The sequence below is a fragment of the Nicotiana attenuata genome, unplaced genomic scaffold, assembly GCF_001879085.1.
Source record: "Nicotiana attenuata strain UT unplaced genomic scaffold, NIATTr2, whole genome shotgun sequence".
NCBI lineage: Eukaryota > Viridiplantae > Streptophyta > Magnoliopsida > Solanales > Solanaceae > Nicotiana > Nicotiana attenuata.
In genome coordinates, this window is record NW_017673318.1 from 80386 (window position 1) to 104893 (window position 24508).

The following is a 24508-nucleotide window of genomic DNA, read 5'->3' on the forward strand; positions in this document are numbered from 1 at the left end:
ACGGAGGTCACATAATGAATCAGGTGATCTTCTGGATCCGTGGTCCCGTCGTATATTTTCAAGTACAGTGGCATCTTGAAGGTTTTAGGGATTGGGTGAGGAGCAGCTTCCTCATTATACGGTTGCTCGATGAATCTTCCCATATCGTGTTTCGGTAGTAGCTTAGGGGCACCAGGTATCTTGTCTACCCTTTCCTGGTGCTCCTTTATTTGATCACGAAGTGCTTTATTCTCGTTCTCCATCTCCTCCATTTTCTTAAGGATGGCTTCGAGCGCATCATTGCTTGCATTGGTATCGGTGTGGGCGTTACTTGTTCGTACAACGCTGGGCTCACCAGCGGCGGTGGCGATTTCTGCCATCGACGGATCTTTGATATTTCCCTGAGGTAGTTTCTCGAGCATGCTACTTAGAGTGTTCTTCAACCATTCCTCTAGTAGCTTTTTGACTACTGGGGGCGTTTCCTTTGCTGTAGATGTAGAAGTCCCTCTCTCATGCAAAATCGTTAGATCTTCGAGTGAAGAGGGTGAGATCTCCTCCTCCTGTATGCTACTTGGTGTTACATTCGCGGTATTTTCTCTACCGGCTTCGTTGAGTGGGCCTATGAGGTTGGTTGAGACATCTGCTATCATCTTCAACCTTGATTCTTTATCTGCCATTTGTTAGTTTCTATGAGGTCTGAAGAACAGCGATGGTTATTTTTAATATCCTAGATGTAAACTATGATTTCAACTACCGAAATCCCCACAGACGGTGCCAAATTGTTTGACTCAAAAGTTTTTTAATACTTTCTAAGCAAATCAATCAATATAGATGAAGGGGTAAATCGTAGTTGAAGATAATAAACCCTAGGATGATCTTGAGTATAGGATCAGATAGCAATGGTACAAATCGGAGAAATAAGAGAAGGTGATAATCTTCGAGAGGTAAGAGAGAGATAATGTTAGAGAGAGAAGAGAGAGAGAGATAATGTATTTCCAATAATGAAAAATCCCCTCCTTTTACAAGGCTTGGATCCCTCTTTATATAATAGAGGATCCTTGCTTGAATATTAAAAGACAGAAAATAAAGTACATGCTATGGAGTGGCCGACGTGATCATGAAGTCGTCCCTCTTGTTATTCGTAGGTTGCCCTTCTAGCCGGACTCACATACATTCGGTCGGTCGTGCTGGCTTAAGGACGTGGTCGGTCAAATTCGACCCCATACAATATATTGACAGCATCTTTAAGTGCTTCTTGTGTTCTATTTAAATTCCAGTTACCACTAATCAATCTTAGAAATGCAATTCCAAAAATTATAATGAGCAATGGTATTTATAACTTACAACTTTGTAATCAAATATAAGTGGAAATGACCCATTATTTTTTTGGTAATAACTATGAATTATTACCACTAACAAATCAAATAATTCTTTACAATCTGTTGGAGCGATCAATATTATAACTACCTCCTAGGAAGGGTGTTACAATCTTTGAATCTCCGAAAAAACAACCAAACACTAGTTACAAATCCTTTGTATCAAACTCTGACATTTCCTAGCTCTCTTTATATTCCCTATCCATTCTATCTTTTTCCTTATCTCTTTTTATATTTGTCCTATTACAAAATTTGTATTTACATCTATGTTTCTAAATATTTTCAGTTTTTTGCTTTCCAAGTATAGTATATGGTTGCTCCCACAATTGCGGCAGCTACCTCCTTCTTGAATTGCTTTAATCTCTTCCTCTTAATCCATCTTATGCTAGTTGCTGGATCTGCCTGTGCTAGTTGAATCCCCGCCTAATTTGTTATAGCATTTCTTACCACTATGATCTAACTACAAGTGGTAAACAAGTGGAGTTGTGTTTCCCTAAGCTGTACATAGGCTACATTTGTCATCATTAATAGGCACTTGTAGTCTCTACAATCTTTCCTTAGTTAGCAGCCTCTCTTGATATGCCAACCATAGAATTACTCTTTATTTAGGCAGCATGATAGCACTCCACACCAGATTTGCAACACTAATTTTTGTAGGATTCCCTAGCAAAGTTAAATAACTTCTCCTTACAGAGTATTCACCTTTAGTGGTCAGGACATACTTCCCATTTTGATACCAATGCTTCATCATATCTTTAAGGGAATTTTTTTTTCCAGTACCAGCTACAATCCTGTGGTGGAGTGTGATTCCAGACATCTCCATTTGTCTTCATATATACTTCATTTACCCATTTTACCCACAACACATCTTCCTTCTCTGTCACTTGCCAAAACAATTTTCCCACAGATGCTATATTCCATTCCCTGCACCTTTTAATATTAAGCCCCCCATATTCTTAGGTACACACTTTGTCCCAAGCAACTAATTCCATTTTCCTTCTCTACTCACCCCCATAGGTAATCTCTGCATTTTTTATCAACCTCTTTCAATACACTTTGAGGCAAGATAAAAATTGCACCCTATAAATTATATATAGGTAATAATATTGTATTGATCACTTGTAATCTACTAGCATAAGAGAGGTTATTTGCATAGAATTACTTTATTCTTGTTGTTATTCCACCAATTGAAAACACTCTAGTTTATTCCACTTCTTAGATGAAAGGGGCAATCTCAAGTACCTGATAGGCAGCGTCCCTTTTGAGAATCCTATATACTGCAAGATCCTAGTCTGTTCATCATCTTCCATACCAATTAACAAGATGTTTGACTTCTCTAAGTTTGCCACCAAGCCTATCACAGTACTAAAGTGGTTTAGTGCTTCCATCACTCTAGTTATATATGCTATATTTCCTTTGCAAAAGACCACCAAGTCGTCTGAAAAATTAGGTGTATCAGCTTGGTAACCTTGCACATAGGGTGATATCTGAAGTCTAGCAAATCACTCATTCTCTTCAGTACTCTAGTTAGATATTCCATGACCATTACAATCAAAAGTGGTGATAGAGGATCACCTTGCCTCATCCCTCTTCTCCCTTCAAAAAAGTCAAATCCTTCCCCATTAACCTTAACTGTGAATTTTGTTGGAGTTACACAAGTCATGATCAACTAAGTAAATGATCTAGGGAACCCAAATCCATTTAAAGCTTCTTCAATGAAATCCCGGCTAAAGAGTATCATATGCTTTCCTCAAGTCAATCTTCATAAGATACCTGGGTGATGTCTTTCTGTTGTAGTGTGGTAAGAGGTCATGGCATATAAGCACATTGTGAATGAGTGATCTACCCTCAACAAATGTTTCATAATTCTTGTCCACAATCAGTGGAAGTATGTCCTTATGTCTTGCACAGATCATTTTGGATATGCATTTGTAAAGGATATTGCAACAGAATATGGGTTTAAATTGGCTAGCATTCTGTGGTATCTCCACCTAGGTATCAAGGTGATTACTATTGAGTTGATATGTTTTAGCAGCTTGCCATTTTCAAAAAATTTCATTACAGGTCATATTACCTTCTCTCCTACCACACTCCAAGCATCCTTGAAGAATTCACTTCCATAGCCATCTGGCCCCAGACTCTTAATTTGTATCAATACCAAATATTGCCTAATTTACATCCTTTGTTGTATAAGGTCTTAGTAATTTCAACTGATCCTCTAAGATAAACACATATCCATTCTTTAGAAAACTCCCAAATGAATTAGTTCTTTCCTTTTCTTTTTTCCCAGTAGGTCTTTGTAAAAGTACACTAGTATTTGAGCAACAACCTCCTGGTCTGACTGCAGCCTATCATATTTGTCCCTTAACTAGATAATAGCTTGTTGCAGCTTCCTATGTTTAATGAAGAAAAAATACCTTGTATTATCATCTCCCAATTTTATCCATGTGGCCTTACTCCTTTGTTGCAGGAAGAGCTCAGTCAAATGAGAGGATCTTCTGAATTTGTGATATGCCTCTTTTTCTTCCTGCTATAGTTGTTGGTTATGTGGATCCCTCCGTAGTGTCTGCTGAACTTGCATCAGGGCTTGTCTATCATCCTCTACTTCAGTAAGTATGTTTCTGAAATGCTGATCATTCATCTTCCTCAAATCACTTTTCAACATTTTCATTTTCCTCACTTGACATTTTTCTATGCTCAAGTTCCATCCAGCTTTCACCCTTTCCAGAAATAAAAGGTGACTAGATCACACATTACAATAATTGAATGATTTTCTTCTTTTCTTTGGGGAGTTCAACAAATATAACTTCATTGGGCTATGATCACTATTCCCCTCAGTCGAGAAAGTAGTGCGAAAGTCAGGCATACTATCCAACCATTCTGAGTTCACAAAACCAGTCAATTTTTTCGAAAATTCTGCTTCCACCGTGTTTATTATTCCATGTACTCCCCTGTTTATACAATTCGAGGAGTCCACAGTTCTCCACACATTCATGAAATCCGTTAACCTCATCCATACTAACTGGATTGCCCCAAATCTATCATCCATGCACATTACATTATTAAAGTCTCCCATTATGATCTATGGTTGACTAACATTTGCACCCACTGCTTCTAAATAGTTCTATAAAGGTCTTCTTTCCTCTTTGGTGTTGAAAGCATACACCACTGTTAGCATCATTGTATTTTGTAATGATATATACACCAGTTCACATGTAATTGCCTACACAGTACCACTTACCATTCTTATCTGAAGGTAGTTTGTCTTCCATACTAACCATATTCTTCCATTTGGATGGTAGTCTAAGTTATTCATAGACCCCCATCCTCCAAACAATTTGTTAGCTACTTGCTCAATCTTGTTTCCTTTTATTTTGGTCTCCGTTAGACCTGCCAAACCAATTCCTTCTTTACTACAAAGGAGTTTTACCTCATTTTATTTTTTAGGGGCATTGAGGCCCCTAACATTCCAGCATAAAATTTTATCCATGTCCTGGGAGAGGTAAGTCAGTACCTCCCCCTTTCCTAGGTGGGCTCCTAGGTAGCAATGTGCTAGGCTCTAACTTATCCAATATCCGGAATGAGTTCTGTTGGCTTCCTTCATGCTCATGATGTTTTGTTGGATGTTTTACAGGTTCCAAGGTGTCATCCATGCTATTTTTCCTATGTTCTGGTGGTTCATTACATGCATCGAGTTCCTATTCGATGTGTTGAGAAACTTTCTTATCATGTTTTACTGAATTTGGTATTGATTGAGTATTGAGTCAAAGTTGAGGTTGGTATTGTAGAACTAAGTGTTGAAGTAAGATTTGTTCTTGATATTACTATCTCCCCGTTGTCATTATTCATTGGTTTTGTGAGGGAGAGTGTTAAAGCACGAAGGGTGATGCCGTGCAACGTTCTATGAGTGAGTGATAAAGCACAAAGAGTGATGCCGTGCACGTTTCTATTATTTATTATAGTGAGGTTGAGTGTTAAAGCACAAAGAGTAATGTCGTGCAATATTTTCTGAGTGAGTTATAAAGCACGAAGAGTAATGCCGTACATGTTTTTATTATTTTATCTGGTGAGGTTGAGAGTGAAAGCACGAAGGGTGATGTCGTGCACTTTCCTTTACTGTGTTTATCCGTTTCTATCTGTTTAAGTTATACTGATTGTTCATGTTCTCGGCTCTGTTGTAATTCTTTCTCTTATAATCCCCTCAGCATGCCCCCTTCCCAATAGTTCTTGCCTTGTTTCTTTAGTTGATGTTATTAGTATATATGTATTGATAAACTGCACAAGTTTGTTTGGAGTGTCTTGTCCTAGCCTCGTCACTACTTCGCCGAGGTTAGACTCGACACTTACTAGTACATGGGGTCGGTTGTACTGATACTGCACTCTGCACTTTCTGTGCAAATTTCGATGTTGGACAGTGTTGACTCGAATTAAGTTGCTGACTTCAATCCCACAGGAGACCCAAGGTAGATCTGCCGGCGTTCGGAGACCCTGGAGTTCCCTTCCAGTTATTTCAGTTTACCATTTCTTTTAACTCAAAAACAGCTGTACTTTCCTTCAGCTAGTTATTTGTAGTGACTCTTAGAAGTTCGTGAATTGTGACACCGGATTCTGGGTAGTTGCGTATAATTATTTGGGTTATCATGAAACTCCGTACTCCTTTAATCTATTATGGTTTAATTGTTGTTATTTACTGAATTTCTTAAGATTTAGCGTATTAATATCTAATTGTTGGCTTGCCTAGCAAACTGAAAGGTTAGGCGCCACCACGGCCCCGTCAGTGGGAAAATCCGGATCGTGACAAGTTGGTATCGGAGCACTAGGTTGCCTAGGTCTCACAATTCACGAACAGGCTTAGTAGAGTCTGTGGGATCGGTATGGAGACGTCTGTATTTATCTCCTAGAGGCTACAGAGTTTAGGAACAAAACCACTTCTATTCTTGTCTGTCGTGTAATTTTGTTCTCCTAGTGCTAACTGAACTGTTCTATTATTGTTCGTTCGCAGATGGCGAGAACACGTACTGCATCTTTAACTGAGCAGCAGCCAGAGTCCCCAGTGGTAGCTCCTACGAGGGCCAGAGGTCGAGGCCGAGGTTGTGCTAGAGGCCAAGGCAGGGGTAGGGCTCAGCATAGAGCTCGAGCAGCAGCTCCAGCGGTGGAGCCTCGGGTGGAGTTTGATGAGGAGGCTCCAGCCCAGACCGTTCCAGTGGGACCAGCTCAAGTCCCAGAGGGTTTTATTGTTACCCTCGTGCTTCAGGACGCTTTGGTCTGTTTGGTGGGCCTTATGGAGAGTGTCGCTCAGACAGGCACTTTTCCCATGGCACCAGTCGTCGCCCAGGCTGGAGGAGGAGCACAGACTCCTGCTACTCACACTTCGGAGCAGATGGCTCCCCAGTACCAGACTCCAGCAGCTCAGCCAGTTGGAGTAGTTCAGCCAACTGTTGCGGCACAGGCCACTGGTGGATCAGCTATGTCCTCCGAGAGCTTATTGAGATTGGACAAGTTCACCAAGCTCTTTCTAGTTCATTACAGTGGGGCACCTTCTGAGGAACCACATGATTATCTTGACCCCTGCCATGAGGTGCTGCTGAACATGGGGATAGTGGATACCAATGGGGTCGATTTTGCTGTGTTCCAGATGATACGGTCCACCAAGAGATGGTGGAATGACTTTGTGTTGACTAGACCAGCTGGGTCGCCTTCTTTGACTTGGGACCAGTTCTCTTAGATATTTCTTGAGAAGTTCCTTTCTTTTACACTAAGAGAGGACTATCGCAGGCATTTCAAGCATCTCCAGCAGGGCAGTATGACCGTCACTCAGTACGAGACCTGTTTTGTTAATTTGGCCCGTCATGTTCTTCTTATACTTCATACCTAGAGAGAGAGAGAGAGAGAGAGGAGGTTTATTGAGGGACTCGCTCAGCCTATCAGATTGCAGATGGCTAAGGAAATTGGGAGTGAGATTTCTTTTTAAACTGCTGCTAATGTTGCAGGCGAGTCGAGATGGTTTTAGCTCAGGGGAGTGGTCAGGGGTCTGACAAGAGACCTCGTCACTCCAGTGGATTAAGTGGGGCCTCATCTGGAGGCCGGTGTAATTTTGGCAGAGGTTATCCTCCCAGGCCGTTTCATTCAGCACTCCAAGCTTCTCATGGTGCTTCAGGTGGCCGTGGCCCTCATATGCAGTATTCCGATCAGCTAGCCTACAGTGCACCACCAGCTCCTATCAGTGCACCTCTACTCCAGAGTTTTCAGGGTGGTTACTCAGACCGCCAGGGTCAGTTTCAGGTTCATCAACCATAGCAGCCGAGATCTTGTTATACTTGTGGCAATCCGAGGCACATTGCTAAGTTTTTCCCTCGAGCATCGAGCAGTTCTCAGCATCAAGGTTCTTGTGCCATGGTCCCGACACCGGGTGTTTCACCGCCCGCTCAGCCAGCTTGAGGTAGGGGTCAAACAGCTAGAGGTGGAGGTCGATGCATTAGAGGTGGAGGTCAAGCCGCTGGAGGTGGAGGCCAGCCACACAAAATCGTCCTCGAGATGTAGTTCAGAGTGGTGGGGCCCAGCCCCGATGCTATGCTTTTCCAGCCAGACCTGAGGCTGAGTCATCTGACGCGGTTATCATAGGTGAGGTCTCAGTTTGCAGTAGGGATGCCTCGGTATTATTTGATCCATGTTCTACTTATTCGTATGTGTCATCCTATTTTGCTTCATATTTGGTTGTGCCTCGTAATTCTTTGAGTGCTCCCGTGTATGTGTCCACACCTGTGGGGGATTCTATTGTTGTAGATCGTGTCCATCATTCGTGTGTGGTCATTATTGGAGGTCTTGAGACTCGTGTAGATCTTATACTTCTTGATATGGTTGATTTTGATGTCATTTTGGGGATGGATTGGTTGTCACCTTATCATGCTATATTGGACTGCCACGCCAAGACAGTGACCTTAGCCTTGCCAGGATTGCCTCGATTAGAGTGGAGAGGGACTCCTGGTTATTCTACCAGCATGGTTATTTCCTCTATGAGGGCTCGGCGTATGGTCGAGAAGGGTTGTCTAGCTTATTTGGCTTATGTCCGCGATTCTAGTGCGGAGGTTCCTTCCATGGATTCTTTACCAGTTGTTCGAGAGTTTCCAGAGGTATTTCTTGCAGACCTGCCGGGGATGCCACCCGACAGGGATATTGACTTATGTATTTATTTGGTTCCGGGCACTCGGCCTATTTCTATTCCACCATATCGCATAGCCCCACCAGAGTTGAAAGAGTTGAACGAGCAGTTGAAAGATTTTCTTGATAAGGGATTTATTAGACCCAGTGTCTTGCCTTGGGGTGCGCCTGTGTTGTTCGTAAAGAAGAAGATGTGTCGATGAGAATGTGCATAGATTATCGGCAGTTGAACAAAGTCACTATCTAGAACAAGTATCCATTGCCGAGGATTGATGACTTATTTGATCAGTTTTAGGGTGCCAAAGTGTTTTCAAAGATCGATCTGAGGTTTGGCTACCATCAATTGAGGATTAGGGCATCCGATGTCCCTAAGACAGCTTTTCGGACTCGTTATGGGCATTATGAGTTCCTGGTGATGTCATTTGGCTTGACAAGTGCCCAGTAGAATTCATGGATTTGATGAACCGGTGTTCAAGCCCTATCCAGATTCCTTTGTGATTGTTTTTATTGATGATATCTTGATCTACTCCCACAGCCGAGAGGAGCATGAGCAGCATCTTCGGATCGTACTTCAGACGCTGAGAGACAGCCAGTTGTATGCTAAGTTTTCAAAATGCGAGTTTTGGTTGGACTCAGTTGCCTTATTGGGGCATGTTGTATCAGCAGAGGGTATTCAGGTGGATCCTAAGAAGATTGAGGCAATCAAGAACTGGCCTTGACCTACATCAGCTAAAGAGATCCGAAGTTTCTTGGGATTGGCGAGTTATTATTGTCGGTTTGTGGAGGGATTCTCATCTATAGCAGCCCCATTGACCAGATTGACCCTGAAGGGTGCCCTGTTCAGATGGTCGGACGAGTGTGAGGCGAGCTTCCAGAAGCTCAAGATAGCTTTAAATACAGTGCCGGTATTGGTGTTACCCACAGGTTTAGGATCTTATATGGTATATTGCGACGCATCACGAGTTGGACTTGGTGCGGTATTGATGCATGATTGCGAGGTTATTGCATATGCTTCGCGACAGCTGAAGGTTCACGAGAAGAATTACCATGTTCATGATCTAGAGCTGACAGCGATTCTTCACGCGCTAAAGATTTGGAGGCACTATCATTACGGTGTGCCGTGTGAGGTATTCATGGATCATCGGAGTTTGCAGTACTTGTTCAAGTAGAAAGAGCTTAATTTGAGGCAGAGGAGACGGTTGGATCTATTGAAAGACTATGATATCACCATCTTGTATCATCCCGGGAAGGCCAATGTGGTGGCCGACGCTTTGAATAGGAAGTCAGCTACTATGGGCAGCCTTGCATACATTTTAGTCGCTAAGAGACCGCTTGCATTAGATATTTAGGCTTTGGCCAATCAGTTCGTGAGGTTGGATATTTCTGAGCCCAGTCGTGTTCTAGCTTGTACGGTCGCTCGATCTTCATTGTTTGAGCGCATCAGGGAGAGGCAGTATGATGACCCTCATTTGCTTGTCCTTAGGGACACAGTGCGGCACGGAGATGCCAAGCAGGTTACGGTTGGAGATGATGGAGTTTTGAGGATGCAGTGTCGGGTTTGTGTGCCTAATGTAGGTGGGCTTCGTGAGTTGATTCTAGAGGAGGCTCACAGTTCCCGATATTCTATTCATCCGGACGCCGCCAAAATGTATCAGGACTTGCAGCAACATTATTGGTGGAGGAGTATGAAGAAGGATATAGTTGCATATGTAGCTCGGTGTCTAAATTGTCAACAAGTAAAGTACGAGCAACAGAGGCCTGGTGGTTTGCTTCACAATATAGAGATTCCTGAGTGGAAGTGGGAGCGTATCACTCTGAATTTTGTTGTTGGACTCCCACGGACTCAGAAGAAGTTCGATGCAGTTTGGTTCATTGTGGACAGACTAACCAAGTCAATGCACTTCATTTCGGTCGCAGTTTCATATTCTTCAGAGCGGTTGGCAGAGATTTACATCCGTGAGATCGTCCGCCTTCATGGTGTGCCCGTGTTTATCATTTCGGATCGAGGTACGTATTTCACCTTGCATTTTTGGAGGCAGTGCAGCGTGAGTTGGGCACGCGGGTTGAGCTGAGAATAACATTTCATCCTCAAACGGACGGACGGACAGTTCGAACGTACTATTCAGATTTTAGAGGATATGCTCCACGCCTGTGTTATTGACTTCAGAGGTTCTTGGGATTAGTTCTTGCCGTTAGCGGAGTTTGCCTACAACAACAGCTACCAGTCGAGCATTCAGATGGCCCCCTATGAGGCATTATATGGTAGACGGTGTCGGTCGCCTGTTGGATGGTTTGAGTCGGGGGAGGCTCGGTTATTGGGTACAGATTTGGTACAGGATGCCTTGGATAAGGATAAGATCATTTAGGATAGACTTCGCGTAGCTGAGTCCAGGCAGAAGAGTTATGCCAACCGTAAGGTCCGTGATGTCGCATTCATGGTCGGAGAGTGAGTGTTGCTCCGTGTGTCACCCATGAGGGGTGTAACAAGGTTTGGAAAGAAGGGCAAGTTGAGCCCTAGGTACATCAGGCCTTTTGAGATCCTTGAGCGAGTGGGAGAGGTGGCCTATAGACTTGCGTTGCCACCAGGCTTATCAGCGGTACATCCAGTATTCCATGTGTCCATGCTTCGGAAGTATCATGGCGATGGATCTCAAGTGTTAGACTTCAGCACTGTCCAGCTGGACAAGGATTTGACCTACGAGGAGGAGCTGGTAGTCATTCTAGACCGGCAGGTTCGTCAATTGAATCGAAGAGTTATCCTTCAGTTCGAGTGCAGTGGAGAGGTCAGCCTGTTGAGGCAGCTACTTGGGAGTCCGAGTCCGATATGCGGAGTAGATATCCCTACCTTTTTCCCAGCTCAGGTACTTTTCTATGTCCGTTCGAGGACGAACGGTTGTTTTAGAGGTGGAGAATGTGATGACCTGATAGGTCATCTTATGATTTAAAACCAAATTCTGTGTTCTGAGGCCTTTAAAGCCTCATTTTATCCCTCATTGATTTGCGTACACAGTCCGCGCGTTTCCGGAAAGCTTTTATCTTGAAAGTTGGTGAAAATAATAAATTTTGCCTTTAAAACTTGATTTAGTTGACTTCGGTCAACATTTTGAGTAAACGGACGCGGACTCGTGTTTTGACATTCCTAGTGGATCCGTATCAAAATATGGGACCTGGGCGTATTCCCGGAATCGGATTCGGAGGTTCCTAGCCCGAGTTTTGAACTTTTGTTAAAAATTGTTAGTCTGAAAATTTAATAGTTTTTAAGAAATGTTAATGTTCGATCATGTTGGTATCGGGTCCGTATTTTGGTTCCGGAACCCGGTACAGGTTCAATATAATATTTAAGTCATGTCTGTGAAATTCGGTGAGAAACGGAGTTGGTTTGACGTGATTCGCACGTCCGGTTGAGAAAATAGAAATTTCAAAGTGTTCTTGAGAATCTCATTTGATTTGGTGCTAAATTTGTAGTTCTAGGTGTTATTTTGGCTATTTGATCACACGCGAGCAAGTTCATATGATGTATTAAGACTGGTGTGCATGTTTGGTTTGGAGCCTCGAGGGCTCGGGTGAGTTTCGGATAGGCTACAGAGTGAAAATAAGAATTTGAACACTGCTGGTTTTTGTTGTAGGCCTCAGACCTCGCAAATGCGAGGTTAATCATCTCAAATGCGAAGAGAAGCTGGGCCAGCTTATGTTCGCAATGCGACCATTCCTTCGCATTTGCGATGGGGGCAGGGGGGAGGCGACCTTCGCAATTGCGATCATCTGATCGCATTTGCAACCAGCTTAGTTCGCATTTGCGAACTTTTTTTCGCATTTGCGAAGAAGGCAGGACTGTGGGAATCATTGCAAATGCGATGGATTTCTCGCATTTGCGGGCTTCGCATCTGCGAAGCTCAGGTCGCATTTGCGACATCTGCAGCTGGTAAAACTTGACTTAGACGGGACTTTTGCTCATTTTTCAAAACTTTAACAACAAGAAACCCTCTAGGCGATTTTCCAATGACCACTTCTTCCCCAAATCATAGGTAAGTGATTCTTAACTCATTTATTTCAATCTTTCACTTCATTTTATAAGATTTCAACCTAGCATCTAAGATTTTCATGGTAGAATTGGGAATATTTGGGTAGAAACTAGGTATTTCGAATTTTGGGGATTTAGACCTCAAATTGAGGACGGATTACAATTATATATCCGGGCTCGGGGGTGAATGAGTAATCGGGTTTTGGTACGAATTTTGGGTTTGGACCAAGCGGGCCCGAGTGTTGACTTTTTTTAAAATGGCCTAAATTGAATTCCTTGCGATCGTGGGTAGTTCCTAAGGCTTAAATTGAATTGTTTGGTTTGTAATTTGCTAGATTCTATTGGTCCGGAGGCGTGTGTGAAGGGAAAAATGGTGATTGAGCTTTGAGTTTGGCCGTTGGAGCGAGGTAAGTGTCGTGGTTAACCTTAGCTCAGGGATTAGGTATTATTTGCCTACTTGAAACCTGTTTGGATGTTGAGCACAACATATAGATGAGGTGACGAGTACCTATGCATTGTTTTCGAGTCATAGCATGCTTATTCTTGTAAATGTTGTATTATTTGATCACATTGTTCATGTTTAGACTAGCTATTCGATGTGTTGAGCAAATTTCTTATCATGTTTACTGAATTTGGTATTGATTGAGTATTGACTCAAAGTTGAGGTTGGCATTGTGGAACTAAGTGTTGAAGTAAGATTTGTTCTTGATATTCCTATATCCCCGTTGTCATTGTTCATTGTTTTGGTGAGGGAGTGTTAAATCATGAAGGGTGATGTCGTGCAATGTTTTGTGAGTGAGCGATAAAGCACGAAGGGTGATGCAGTGCACGTTTCTATTATTTATTAAGGTGAGGTGGAGTGTTAAAGCACGAAGGGTGATGCCGTGCAATGTATTGTGAGTGAGTGATGAAGCACGAAGGGTGATGCCCTGCAGGTTTCTATTATTCTATCTGGTGAGGTTGAGAGTGAAAGCACAAAGGGTGATGCCGTGCACTTTCCTTTACTATGTTTATCTGTTTCTATCTGTTTAAGGAATACTAATTGTTCATGTTCTCAGCTTCGTTGTAATTCTTTGTTCTATAATCCCCTCAGCATGCCCCTTTCCAATACTTCTTGCCTTGTTTCTTTAGTTGTTATTATTAGTGTATATGTATTGATAAACTGCACAGGTTTGTTTGGGGGTGTCTTGTCCTAGCCTCGTCACTACTTCGCCGAGGTTAGACTCGACACTTACCAGTACATAGGGTCAGTTGTACTGATACTGCACTCTGCACTTTCAGTGCAGATTTCAGTACTGGACCGTGTTGACCCGAGTTGAGCTACTGACTTCAATCCTATAGAAGACCCAAGGTAGATACGGTGGCGTTCGAAGACCCTGGAGTCCCCTTCTAGTTATTTGAGTTTACTGTTTCTTTTAACTCGAAAACAATTGTACTTTCCTTCAGCCAGTTATTTGTAGTGACTCTTAGAAGTTCGTGAATTGTGACACCAGATTCTGGGTAGTTGTGTATTATTATTTAGGTTATCATGAAACTCCGCACTCCTTCAATCTGTTATGGTTTAATTGTTGTTATTTACTGAATTGTTTAAGAGTTATCGTATTAATCTCTAATTGTTGGCTTGCCTAGCAACTGAAAGGTTAGGCGCCATCACAGTCCCGTCGGTGGAAAAATCCAGGTCGTGACAGATGTAGTGAAGTTACCAGTACTATTAGGCATCCAAACTGGTATATCACAACAACTTTGGTTCCATATGCCAATAGATCGAATTTGTTCTGTAAGGAACTCTGGTAACTGCAGCTGATCCACGTCCCATTTATCACACTAATAACATCTCTAACCACCTGGACCCCACTGATGTATTGTCTATGAATGATTTGAGCCACAACACCCATTTCAGACCAATCGTCCCATCAAAAACTACTATTTAGCATTAATTTTCCAGAGTAGTTCATCTTCCACTTTATCTCTTATTTTGAGCAAGTTCTTCCATGCATTAGATTGAGAAGTATGAGCAGGAACAAATACAGGATGATTAGAACAATATTTGGCCATTAAGAAAATCGACCATAAGGATTTGCAGGTTCTGAACCTCCACCACCTCTTCATAGTCAGACTTTTGCTAACATCCAAAATACTTCTAAACCCTAACCCTCCCTCCTCCTTAGGATAACATAGATTGGACCATGAACTCCAGTGATATTTTTTCTTACCTTGATATGATCCCCAGAAAAACCTAGCCATATAAGTCTCAAGTTGCTTAAACACTGTTTTTGGAGGTTCCAATGCTGATAGCAGGTAAATGGGCTGTGATTGCAAAACATGTTTGATGAGTGTGGCTCTGTCACCAACAGACAAAAGTTTTCCCTGCCAACCAGTGGTCCTTTTCACAAGTTTAGAAACTATATCACTGAAATGCAAAATTCTCTTTCTTCCTACATATAATGGGCATCCCAGATATGTTATAGGGAAGTTAGCATGCCTGTAGCCAACCACCTCTTTAATCCTTTGAATGGTAATGTTGGATGCTTTAGGATCCACCAGAAAGCAGCTCTTTCCTATATTGATCAGTTGCCCGAAGCACTTCTCGTAATTCTGTAATTGATGCATGACTAGTTTAAATGCCCTCTTGCCATCAGAAGAGAATATTACTACATCATCTGCATATGCAAGATGAGTAGCCTGTGGACCACTTTGCACCATGCTAAAGCCCCTGAACTGATGAATATGAGGTAACTGATTAAGCATAATAGACAAAACCTCTGGCCCTAGAATAAAGAGAAAGGGAGACAAGAGGTCTCTTTGTTTCAAACCTCTAGTAGAATAAAAGAATCATGTCCTACCCCCATTAATAAGCACAGAGTACCACACATTTGAAATAGATCTCCAAACTCAATCAATCCAGTTCTCTGAAAATCTAAACTTCCTCAATGCATTCAACAAGAACTTCCAGTTAACACTATCATAGACCTTAGCCATATCCAGTTTAATGACAACGTTCCCTCCAAATTCTTCTTCCCAATACCATGGATAATCTACTGAGCTAATAAAATATTTTCTATAAGGGATCTTCCTTTTAGGAACTGCTTGTCAAAAATTATCTTTGGCAATATGGAGTTCAATCTAGAACTCATGATTTTGGAAATTATCTTGTTAGAGCAGTTACGGAGACTAACCGGTCTCATATCATTGATTGAAGGAGGATTCTAAGCCTTAGGTAGTAAAATAAGGCATGAGCTGGCAAAGAATCTGCTAAGTGTCGCCCCCTCTTTTCCTCGCGAAATCGGATTTATGACATTTGGTATGGGACAACTCGTTCCTTTTGGGAACTGGGTTTTGCATTTGAAGAGTCGCCACCTAATGATTTAAGGTGCATTAGGACACCAATTGGGTTCAATTCTAAGTTTTGTTTGAATAACCAGAGATAGGGTAAGGGCTTGAAATTATCCTAAGGTGAAGGTGTTAGGCACCCCCAGGATCAACTAGTGTGGTTCCCGGCCTGACAATTGATTGTGAATTTATGCAATTTTAGCAAATAGACAAGCATGGGCTCAAATATTAGGGGGGATTTAAACACATAAGGGACAGAACAATTGAAAGAATGTTTTAAAAGAAGTTTGCAAATAAAGGGAAAGGGGGTCCTAGGTTTATTAAAAATATGGATCACATCAATGCAATACCCGGTAATCACTCCTCGAAAGAGGGGCTACACGTGGTATTAGCGCACCGGTCATCATATCCATATCTACCCTTCCCACCCCGTTAAGGTATTAAAGCGCGGATTGGTCTCGATCGCTATTGCATGCTATTACTCGTACCATTCCTAACAGTCCCAGAGGAATTTAGGACTACTATTCCTAAAGGGGAGGGATATTAGGCTGATTTCGGTTTCAAAAGGTAAAAATCTAAGGTGACATACAAAACAAATAATACTGCTTGTTAAGGGAAACATGTAAACAAGTAAAGGCTCATGGATACCTCCTCAAACAAACACATAAATAGCATGACTTGCACATACATTTAAGGTCCGATTAAAGATACTAAAGACGAAGGGAGTTCAATTGTTGAAGCAGACCAGCTTAATATATAACTCAGATAAGAAGTCCAAGTCAAGCCTGCCTGCTGGTTGTAGCAATTTCAAAAAGCGGATTCAATTTCATTGCTATTACCCTAAGGCTTGCCTAAGTGTTTGGGTTAGCTTTTAGGAACATAGAGTCTACTTACTGATTTAGAAGTGTGGCAAAGCAGAACAACTTTTAAACGAATGGTTTGAGATCCTATATGCATGCTTGCTAGACCTCGTTAAATAAGGAAATTAGATTATTTAAAACTGATTCAGAATAAGCTAATTTTAAAATGGACTAGTTTCAGATTCTGCAGGCGATGGTATCTAATATTGCTGATTTTAAACCCTATGGACATGATATCTAACATTGAATGTGAATAGAAACGAACCAGATTTTTTTACTTACTTTGGGAATCCCTATAGGCATGATTTCTACGAAGGGGTACTGATCCGATTTTAACCATTTAGATCCTAATAACACGGTATCTAAAATGCAGAATTAAACATGCATAATCTAAAACAATTGATCATATAGACATGATTTCTATTGTGGCCATTTTTTTAGTTCCTATAGGCATGATTTCTATGAAGGGGTACTGATTTTTAATGATATCTGATTTTAACCATTTAGATCCTAATAACATGGTATCTAAAATGCAGAATTAAACATGCATAATCTAAAACAACAGATCCTATAGACATGATTTAAAACTCAAGCATGCATAATTCCCAACCCTTTTCACTAGCCAACCACAGTGTTTATTATAGAAATTATTACAGACCCAGTAATGAATTACATCAGAAAAATACAAAGAAAGGTTACAACCAGAGGAAGTCTTATTCTTGACTTCCTCTCTGAGTTATGAAATAAACCACCTCAAATGCCATTGATCCAAAGCCTTTCTCAGACTTGAATGTGTCAAAGTTCCCTAAGAGTCTCAAGAGGACCCCGGGCAGTGATCACACCCAAGTTACATAACCAGAATAGAGATGAGTGCAGTGTGGAAATGTCAGCCCTTATGTGTCCAAGTTCAGAAGGAGCTCATGGTTCCCAAGGCAAGGCTCACATAAAGGGGCCAGACCTTCAGTTCTAAGAAGATAGTGAAAGTGCAGGAACAAAGTTTTTTTTAAAAAAAAACTAAGGGAATAAAGGAGAGGGGAAAGGGTGATAGGGAGACAGCCATTAGCATTTCACAGAATTAATGACTCCATACAAAGGGGTCAGGGGTTGGGAATCCATTGCAAGGAGCCCATGTACTTAGGCATGGGCTAGCTTTGGGCATGCACAACAACGGGAAGTGCTGACATGCCTGTAAACCAATCAGAATACACAACATCTAGAGGAAACATGGAGGTTATGATCTTAGGGATCAGGTTTGGGTCATGCACAGCAATGTCCAATGCTGTCATGCCCCAAACCAACCACAAGTATTAAACACATTGGGGTAGGGGTTTAGGATCCACAAGTCATGATACATTAACAGAAAAAGGGGAAGTTACAGCATGCTTAATAATGGTACTGGGTTAAATACAAACAACAGACAAACAAAGATGCGAGAGACAGTAAATAAGCATGTTGTTGTTGGTGTAGAAGCTTAATTAGAACATACCAGTAAAATGCAGATGCAGAAAAAAAATAAGCATGTTTTCCACAGCCTAGCCTTGGCTTTCAGCCGGCTAGGTAAGGCAGCAATACAAGTAGTAACACGAAAAGAGAGAGATTTAGTGGAGTGTGTGACTGAACTCAAGTGTTTTATGCCTTGTTCGTTTTTTTTGAAAGAAAGAAGTATAGGGTATTTATAGCTTTCTGAAAACGAGTAAAAGAGAAGTAATAAGCTATAAACATGGAAACAATCACAATTCAGAATCAATTATACAAGTGATTGCCTTTAATTAAGGGATCGCTTGCTTAACGGGCAGTGACATGTTCAAAATAAGGAAAGAAATCAATTTGTGAGCAGGCTGATAGTTGCCATAAAAGAAGTAGTAGAACATTAAGTAAGCAATCGAGTCTATGTACAGAAATACACTAATTTTGGAAAGAATTCAGTAAGGCAAGATAGGAAAAAAAATCAATTAACCTTGACAGGCGAGTGAAATCAAAATTTCACAAAGGAAAAGTTTGAAATCAGTCACAAAATTGAAGGTCAATCAAAGAAGGAAACTCAGCACATAAATAAAGTGCACAAACGCTAGACATGCGAGGCCAAACTATTGGGAAGAAAAACAGCATGAAATAATAGCACAAAGTTAATAGGCAGCAAACATTCGAAGCATGATAGTCATGTAGGTCAGGTCACATTGAATCAGTAGCGAAGAAACATAGAATATCAAAGCATGTGAAGATCTCACAGTAGCAGGTGAAGGAAACCCCCTTTGAAAATTTAGGGTTTCGAGCATAATCGAGTTTTGGAGAAGATAGAAATCCAGAATCAGAAGAATCACACAAAGGAATAAGAGATTTTGAAATAAAGAACTTCAAACCGAGTCATGTACTTAAACGAACGATCTCAGACCCAAAGCCATAGGGTTTTCAACAATAGTAGAGTTTTAAAAGAGGATAAACAAGCGAATCAGACGAAACTCAAACAAACAAGCATTCGTCTACTAAATAGTCAAAAGAAATTAGCGCTTTTAACACGCAAACCCTGGTAGAAGAACGATATAAGCAAACATAGCAAAATATGTCCAGAAAATCAGAGAAAAGTTTTGAAATAACTTAACAAGAAAACCCTAATCGAAAAAGATGAAGAGTTTTGAAAGTAGAGTTCTTAAAGAAACTTCAAGAAAAATTCTTAGAAATTCAAAGCAAACATAGATCTGAAGCAGATCTGAAAGAAATCAAAAGAACCTTAGATATTAGGGTTTCAGAAGAACCCCAAATGATGAGAAAGGCCTTGCCATTGATCTAAGCAGGAGAGTCAAAAGTCTGACTCGAATAGCCATGGCTGGCCGGAGAAAGGTCAGAGACGACCGGAGAACAGTCATCGAGCAAAGACTGGACAATACCCCTTCAGGATCTGGTCATGAGACCACAGAAACGAACACGTAGAAACCCTTGGAGGATGATACAGGTCTCCGATGACCTTGGAAGGCCATGGATTAGGGCGGATTAGGGTGGCGGCGGCTAGGGTTTGATGGGGTTGTAGAGAGAATTTTGGGAGAGGAGGGGTTTCAAAGGCGGCGGATTATGAAGAATGAAAAAGGTTTGGGGGTCTTTGGGTTTAATTAGGAAAGGATTAATAGGAGCCGTTGATCTAAACGATCAACGACTGGGATTAAATGGGAGTCCGGGTGGGTCATTTAAATGGGTTGTGGGTTGGTTTGAATGGGAATAGGGTCAGGGTATTTGGGATTAAAATTAGGGTTCAATTTGGGCTATAATCGAAATGAAATGGGGCTAACATTAAAATAGCCAATTTTCCTATTTTGATTTGTAAAAAATAATAAAATAATTTCTGTAAATAAATTAAAGGTGCTTAATTGATTTATAGTACATAACTATCAAATTAAAAATACTGGACTCGATTTTTTATAGATATAAATGCAATTAAACCTAAAAGAGGCTATATTGCAACTATATGCAGTTTAGCTTTAAAAATACTAAATATATTTGTAAAAATATGCAAAAAAAAAATATCCTAGCCATATTTTAGTATAAATATGATAATCCAATAAATGAATCACCAAAAATGACAATTTTGGAAATATTATTGGGGTTATTTATGAATAAAATAGGGGAATAAATTGGTTTAAAAATCTTTATAAAAATAAGGGAAAATGATAAAACATTTGGACACACTTATATATGCATACATATGCTATTTTGAAAGTATTTTGCATATTGAAAATATATAGGGAAAAATTGGGTATCAACAGCTGCCCCTCTTTACCCGGGAAGGATGAAAGAGTTGTCGGGAAAAGATATGATGGCCAATTTTGACCGAGCGGAACGGTTTGAAGAGGTTTAGGTTGCGCCCTGGCTCTGGGCTGCCTACATATCCCTGGTTTTACTAGAATCAGGCCATATGTAGTTCGAGGTCCGTCGGCGGAGTATGTCGATGGAGACTTTTCAAGAACGGACGCAATATCCAGGACGGGGTGAGTGGTTAAGGTCTGATAGGGCTGTGGGAACCCGAGCGGGATTGCTCCTGCCGAGATGGTCGTTGCTCGCCGGTTTACCTGCAAATAAGCAATACAAGCATATATTGTGCGTAAATTTAAACATGATGCAAATTCTCGTCGGACCATGAAGGTTGTCTTTGGACGGTTAGGATGACGTCCTTAGACCATGATGTCCTGGGCCATGAAGCGTATAATGAAGGATTCGCAGGACATGAAATGATGCTCTCGGGCTATGAGGATGATGCTTCAGAACAATGATGCCTTTGAATGATGATATGCGAAAGATTAAAAGGGTCCTCAGGCCATGACATGGTGTTTACGGGCTATGAAAATGGTGCCTCCGAACGATGACGCCTTTGGATAATTTGGCTATCTTTCAGCCCATGAGATGCAGTAAGTGGCGATCTTTCAGCCATGCAAATGCAAATGAAGTGGCGATCTTTCAACCATGCAAATACAGATGAGGTGGCGATCTTTCAGAGGTGGCGATCTTTCAGCCATGCAAATGCAGATGAGGTGGCGATCTTTCAGCCATGCAAATACAGATGAGGTGGCGATCTTTCAGCCATGCAAATGCAGATGAAGTGGTGATCTTTCATCCATGCAAATGCAGATGAGGTGGCGATCTTTCATCCATGCAAATGTAGATGAAGTGGCGATCTTTCAGCCATGCAAATGTAGAAAAGGTGGCGATCTTTCAGCCATGCAAATGTAGATGAGGTGGTGATCTTTCAGCCATGCAAATGCAGATGAGGCGGCGATCTTTCAGCCATGCCAATGTAGATGAAGTGGCGATCTTTCAGCCATGCAAATGTAGATGAAGTGGCGATCTTTCAGCCATGCCAATGTAGATGAAGTGGCGATCTTTCAACCATGCAAATGTAGAAGAGGTGGCGATCTTTCAGCCATGCAAATGTAGAAGAGGTGGCGATCTTTCAGCCATGCAAATGTAAATGAGGTGGCGGTCTTTCAGCCATGCAAATGTAAATGAGGTGGCGATCTTTCAGCCAGAAAATGCAGATAGAGACAGCGTTTAGTCTCGGAAGGCAGAAAGGTAGCCTTATGCAATGCAGAAAATGTAGATAGAGACAGCGTTTAGTCTCGAAAGGCAGAATGGTAGCCATATGCAATGCAGAAAATGCAGATAGAGACAGCGTTTAGTCTCGGAAGGCAGAATGGTAGCCTTATCCAATGCGGAAAATGCAGCTAGAGACAACATTTAGTCTCGAAAGGCAGAATTGTAGCCTTATGCAATGCAAAAAATGCAAATAGAGATAGCGTTTAGTCTCGGAAGGCAGAATGGTAGCCTTATGCAAGAAATAAAAGGGCAAATGGTAATAGGGCTTTTCTTAGCTAATAGCAGATTGCAATATCCTGACTGTTGGGGACACTGTGACACACGGAATGTCACTGGTGTGTGTGGATAGCAAATGTGAGTAAACGCAACGGTTCTGGGAGTTGTATTCCTGAACAATGTTTGTCTCGTAAGTGTATAGTATGTTCGATGATTTCGCAATCCAACTGCCCGCATCCAAAGAAAAATCTTGAGTTTTGTAAAGGGGGAAAGGTTAGTTCGTATCCCCGCTGGCTTTGCTTGACTCATTCTGCTTTGATCTGGTGATACCATTTGTATCATTGGGGTAGCGTTGCTAAACGAAGCAGTTTCAATAATAAACATGCATGATTTTGTAAAAGTATGACATAAATGTATAATTAAAGTAGTTTTTAGATGAACCGACGACTGTGACGCGGTTCGAGACATTGCAACCTCTCTTGCTACGGAATTTTGAGGGTCCTCCTCAAAATTCTGCCCCAGTTTGATGGGTTGACATTTCTAACTGTTGCTTGCGACGATCCGACTGAAATTATATTGAGTTGTGACCTAACCCATAGGGCTGCCTATGTATCGCCTCTTAAGCGGGAATCACGTCAGGCGTAGTTCAATTTACATCATAGAGGAAAGCATAAAGACTACACATAGTAACGCTTGACTGCATCCGGTGAACCATATATGGGCCTTGCCAGTTGGGAGAGAACTTCCCTTTGGCTTCATCTTGATGCGGAAAAATTTTCTTTAACACCAGCTGCCCTGGTGCGAACTGTCTTGGATTGACTCTTTTGTTGAAGGCTCTGGACATTCTGTTTTGGTAGAGTTGACCATGACATACCGCGTTCATTCGTTTCCCATCTATAAGAGGTAGCTGCTCGTAACGACTCTTCACCCATTTTGCATCGTCGAGCTCAGCTTCCCGTATGATCCTTAAGGAAAGAATTTCTACTTCGGCGGGAATGATGGCTTCTGTACCATAAACCAGCATATAGGGGGTTGCCCCAGTGGATGTGCGGACTGTGGTGCGATACCCCAATAAAGCAAATGATAACTTCTCGTGCCACTGCTTATGCTTCTCTATCATTTTCTTCAATATCTTCTTGATATTCTTGTTGGCGGCTTCTACGGCTCCATTCATCTGAGGCCTGTAGGCTGTGGAATTCTTGTGTTTGATCTTGAAAGTTTCACACATAGCTTTCATCAAGTCACTGTTGAGATTGGAGCCATTATCGGTAATGATTGACTCTGGAATCCCGAATCGACAAACGATACGATCGCGGACAAAGTCTGCCACGACTTTCTTGGTTACTGCTCTGTAAGATGCTCCTTCGACCCATTTGGTGAAATAGTCGATTGCTACTAAGATAAACATGTGCCCGTTGGAAGCGGCAGGCTCGATTGGTCCAATAACATCCATTCCCCAAGCGGCGAACGGCCATAGTGAGCTTGTTGCATTAAGCTCATTTGGTGGTACCTTTATCATGTCTGCATGTATTTGACAGCGGTGGCATTTCCGGACATACTGGATGCAGTCTGTTTCCATAGTCATCCAAAAGTAACCAGCCCAGAGTATCTTCTTTGCTATGACAAAACCGTTCATATGTGGACCACAGGTCCCAGCATGAATTTCCTCTAGCAGTTTGGATGCTTCCTTTGCGTCGACACACCTTAGTAGTCCCAAATCAGGAGTCCTCCTATACAGGATTCCTCCGCTGTAAAAGAAGTTGTTGGATAATCTCCGCAGTGTGCGTTTCCGAGTGGTATTTGCAAGTTCTGGGTACTCGCCTTTTGCCAAGCGGTGGAAGTTCCTGAATGGCCTTGACCTTTGATGGATCCAATTCTTTTCCCCGGCGGCTCACACTAAACCCAAGAAACTTTCCGGCGGGAACCCCAAATGCACACTTTGCGGGATTCAATTTCAGGTTGTACCTTCGCAATCTGTTGAAGAACTTCCTCAAATATTCCATATGATCGATGGACTTCTTGGACTTAATGATGACATCTATACCTCAATTTCTTATGTATCATATCGTGAAAAATAGTAGTCATGGCCCTCATGTAGGTGGCCCCTGCATTCTTTAGGCCGAATGGCATCATTTTGTAACAATACATTCCCCACGGCGTAATGAAAGCCATTTTCTCAGCATCTTCCTCATCCATCCAGATCTGATGATAACCGGCGAAGTAATCAACGAATGACTGTAACTCGTGCTTGGCGCAATTGTTGATCAGGATGTGTATATTTGGCTAGGGGAAGTCGTCTTTCGGACTGGCCCGGTTGAGATCCCGGTAGTCGACACAGACTCTTAACTTCCCGTCCTTTTTTGGTACTATTACAATGTTGGCTAACCATGTCGGGTATTCTACTACCCTGAGAACCTTAGCTTTGACTTGCTTAGTGACTTCTTCCTTGATTTTCAAACTCATGTCAGGCTTGAACTTCCTGAGCTTCT

General features: G+C 41.8%; 1 protein-coding gene across 1 annotated transcript in view; it reads right to left on the reverse strand.

Annotated features, from left to right (window-relative positions):
• Positions 1–14457: 14457 nt before the first annotated feature.
• LOC109216039 overlaps positions 14458–24508 on the reverse strand; it is a 27315-nt gene continuing 17264 nt past the window's right edge. Inside the window, exon 2 of the mRNA XM_019380169.1 lies at positions 14458–15302. Within this exon, the coding sequence (XP_019235714.1) occupies positions 14458–15302 (845 nt within the window). The remainder of the gene's footprint in view (positions 15303–24508) is intronic.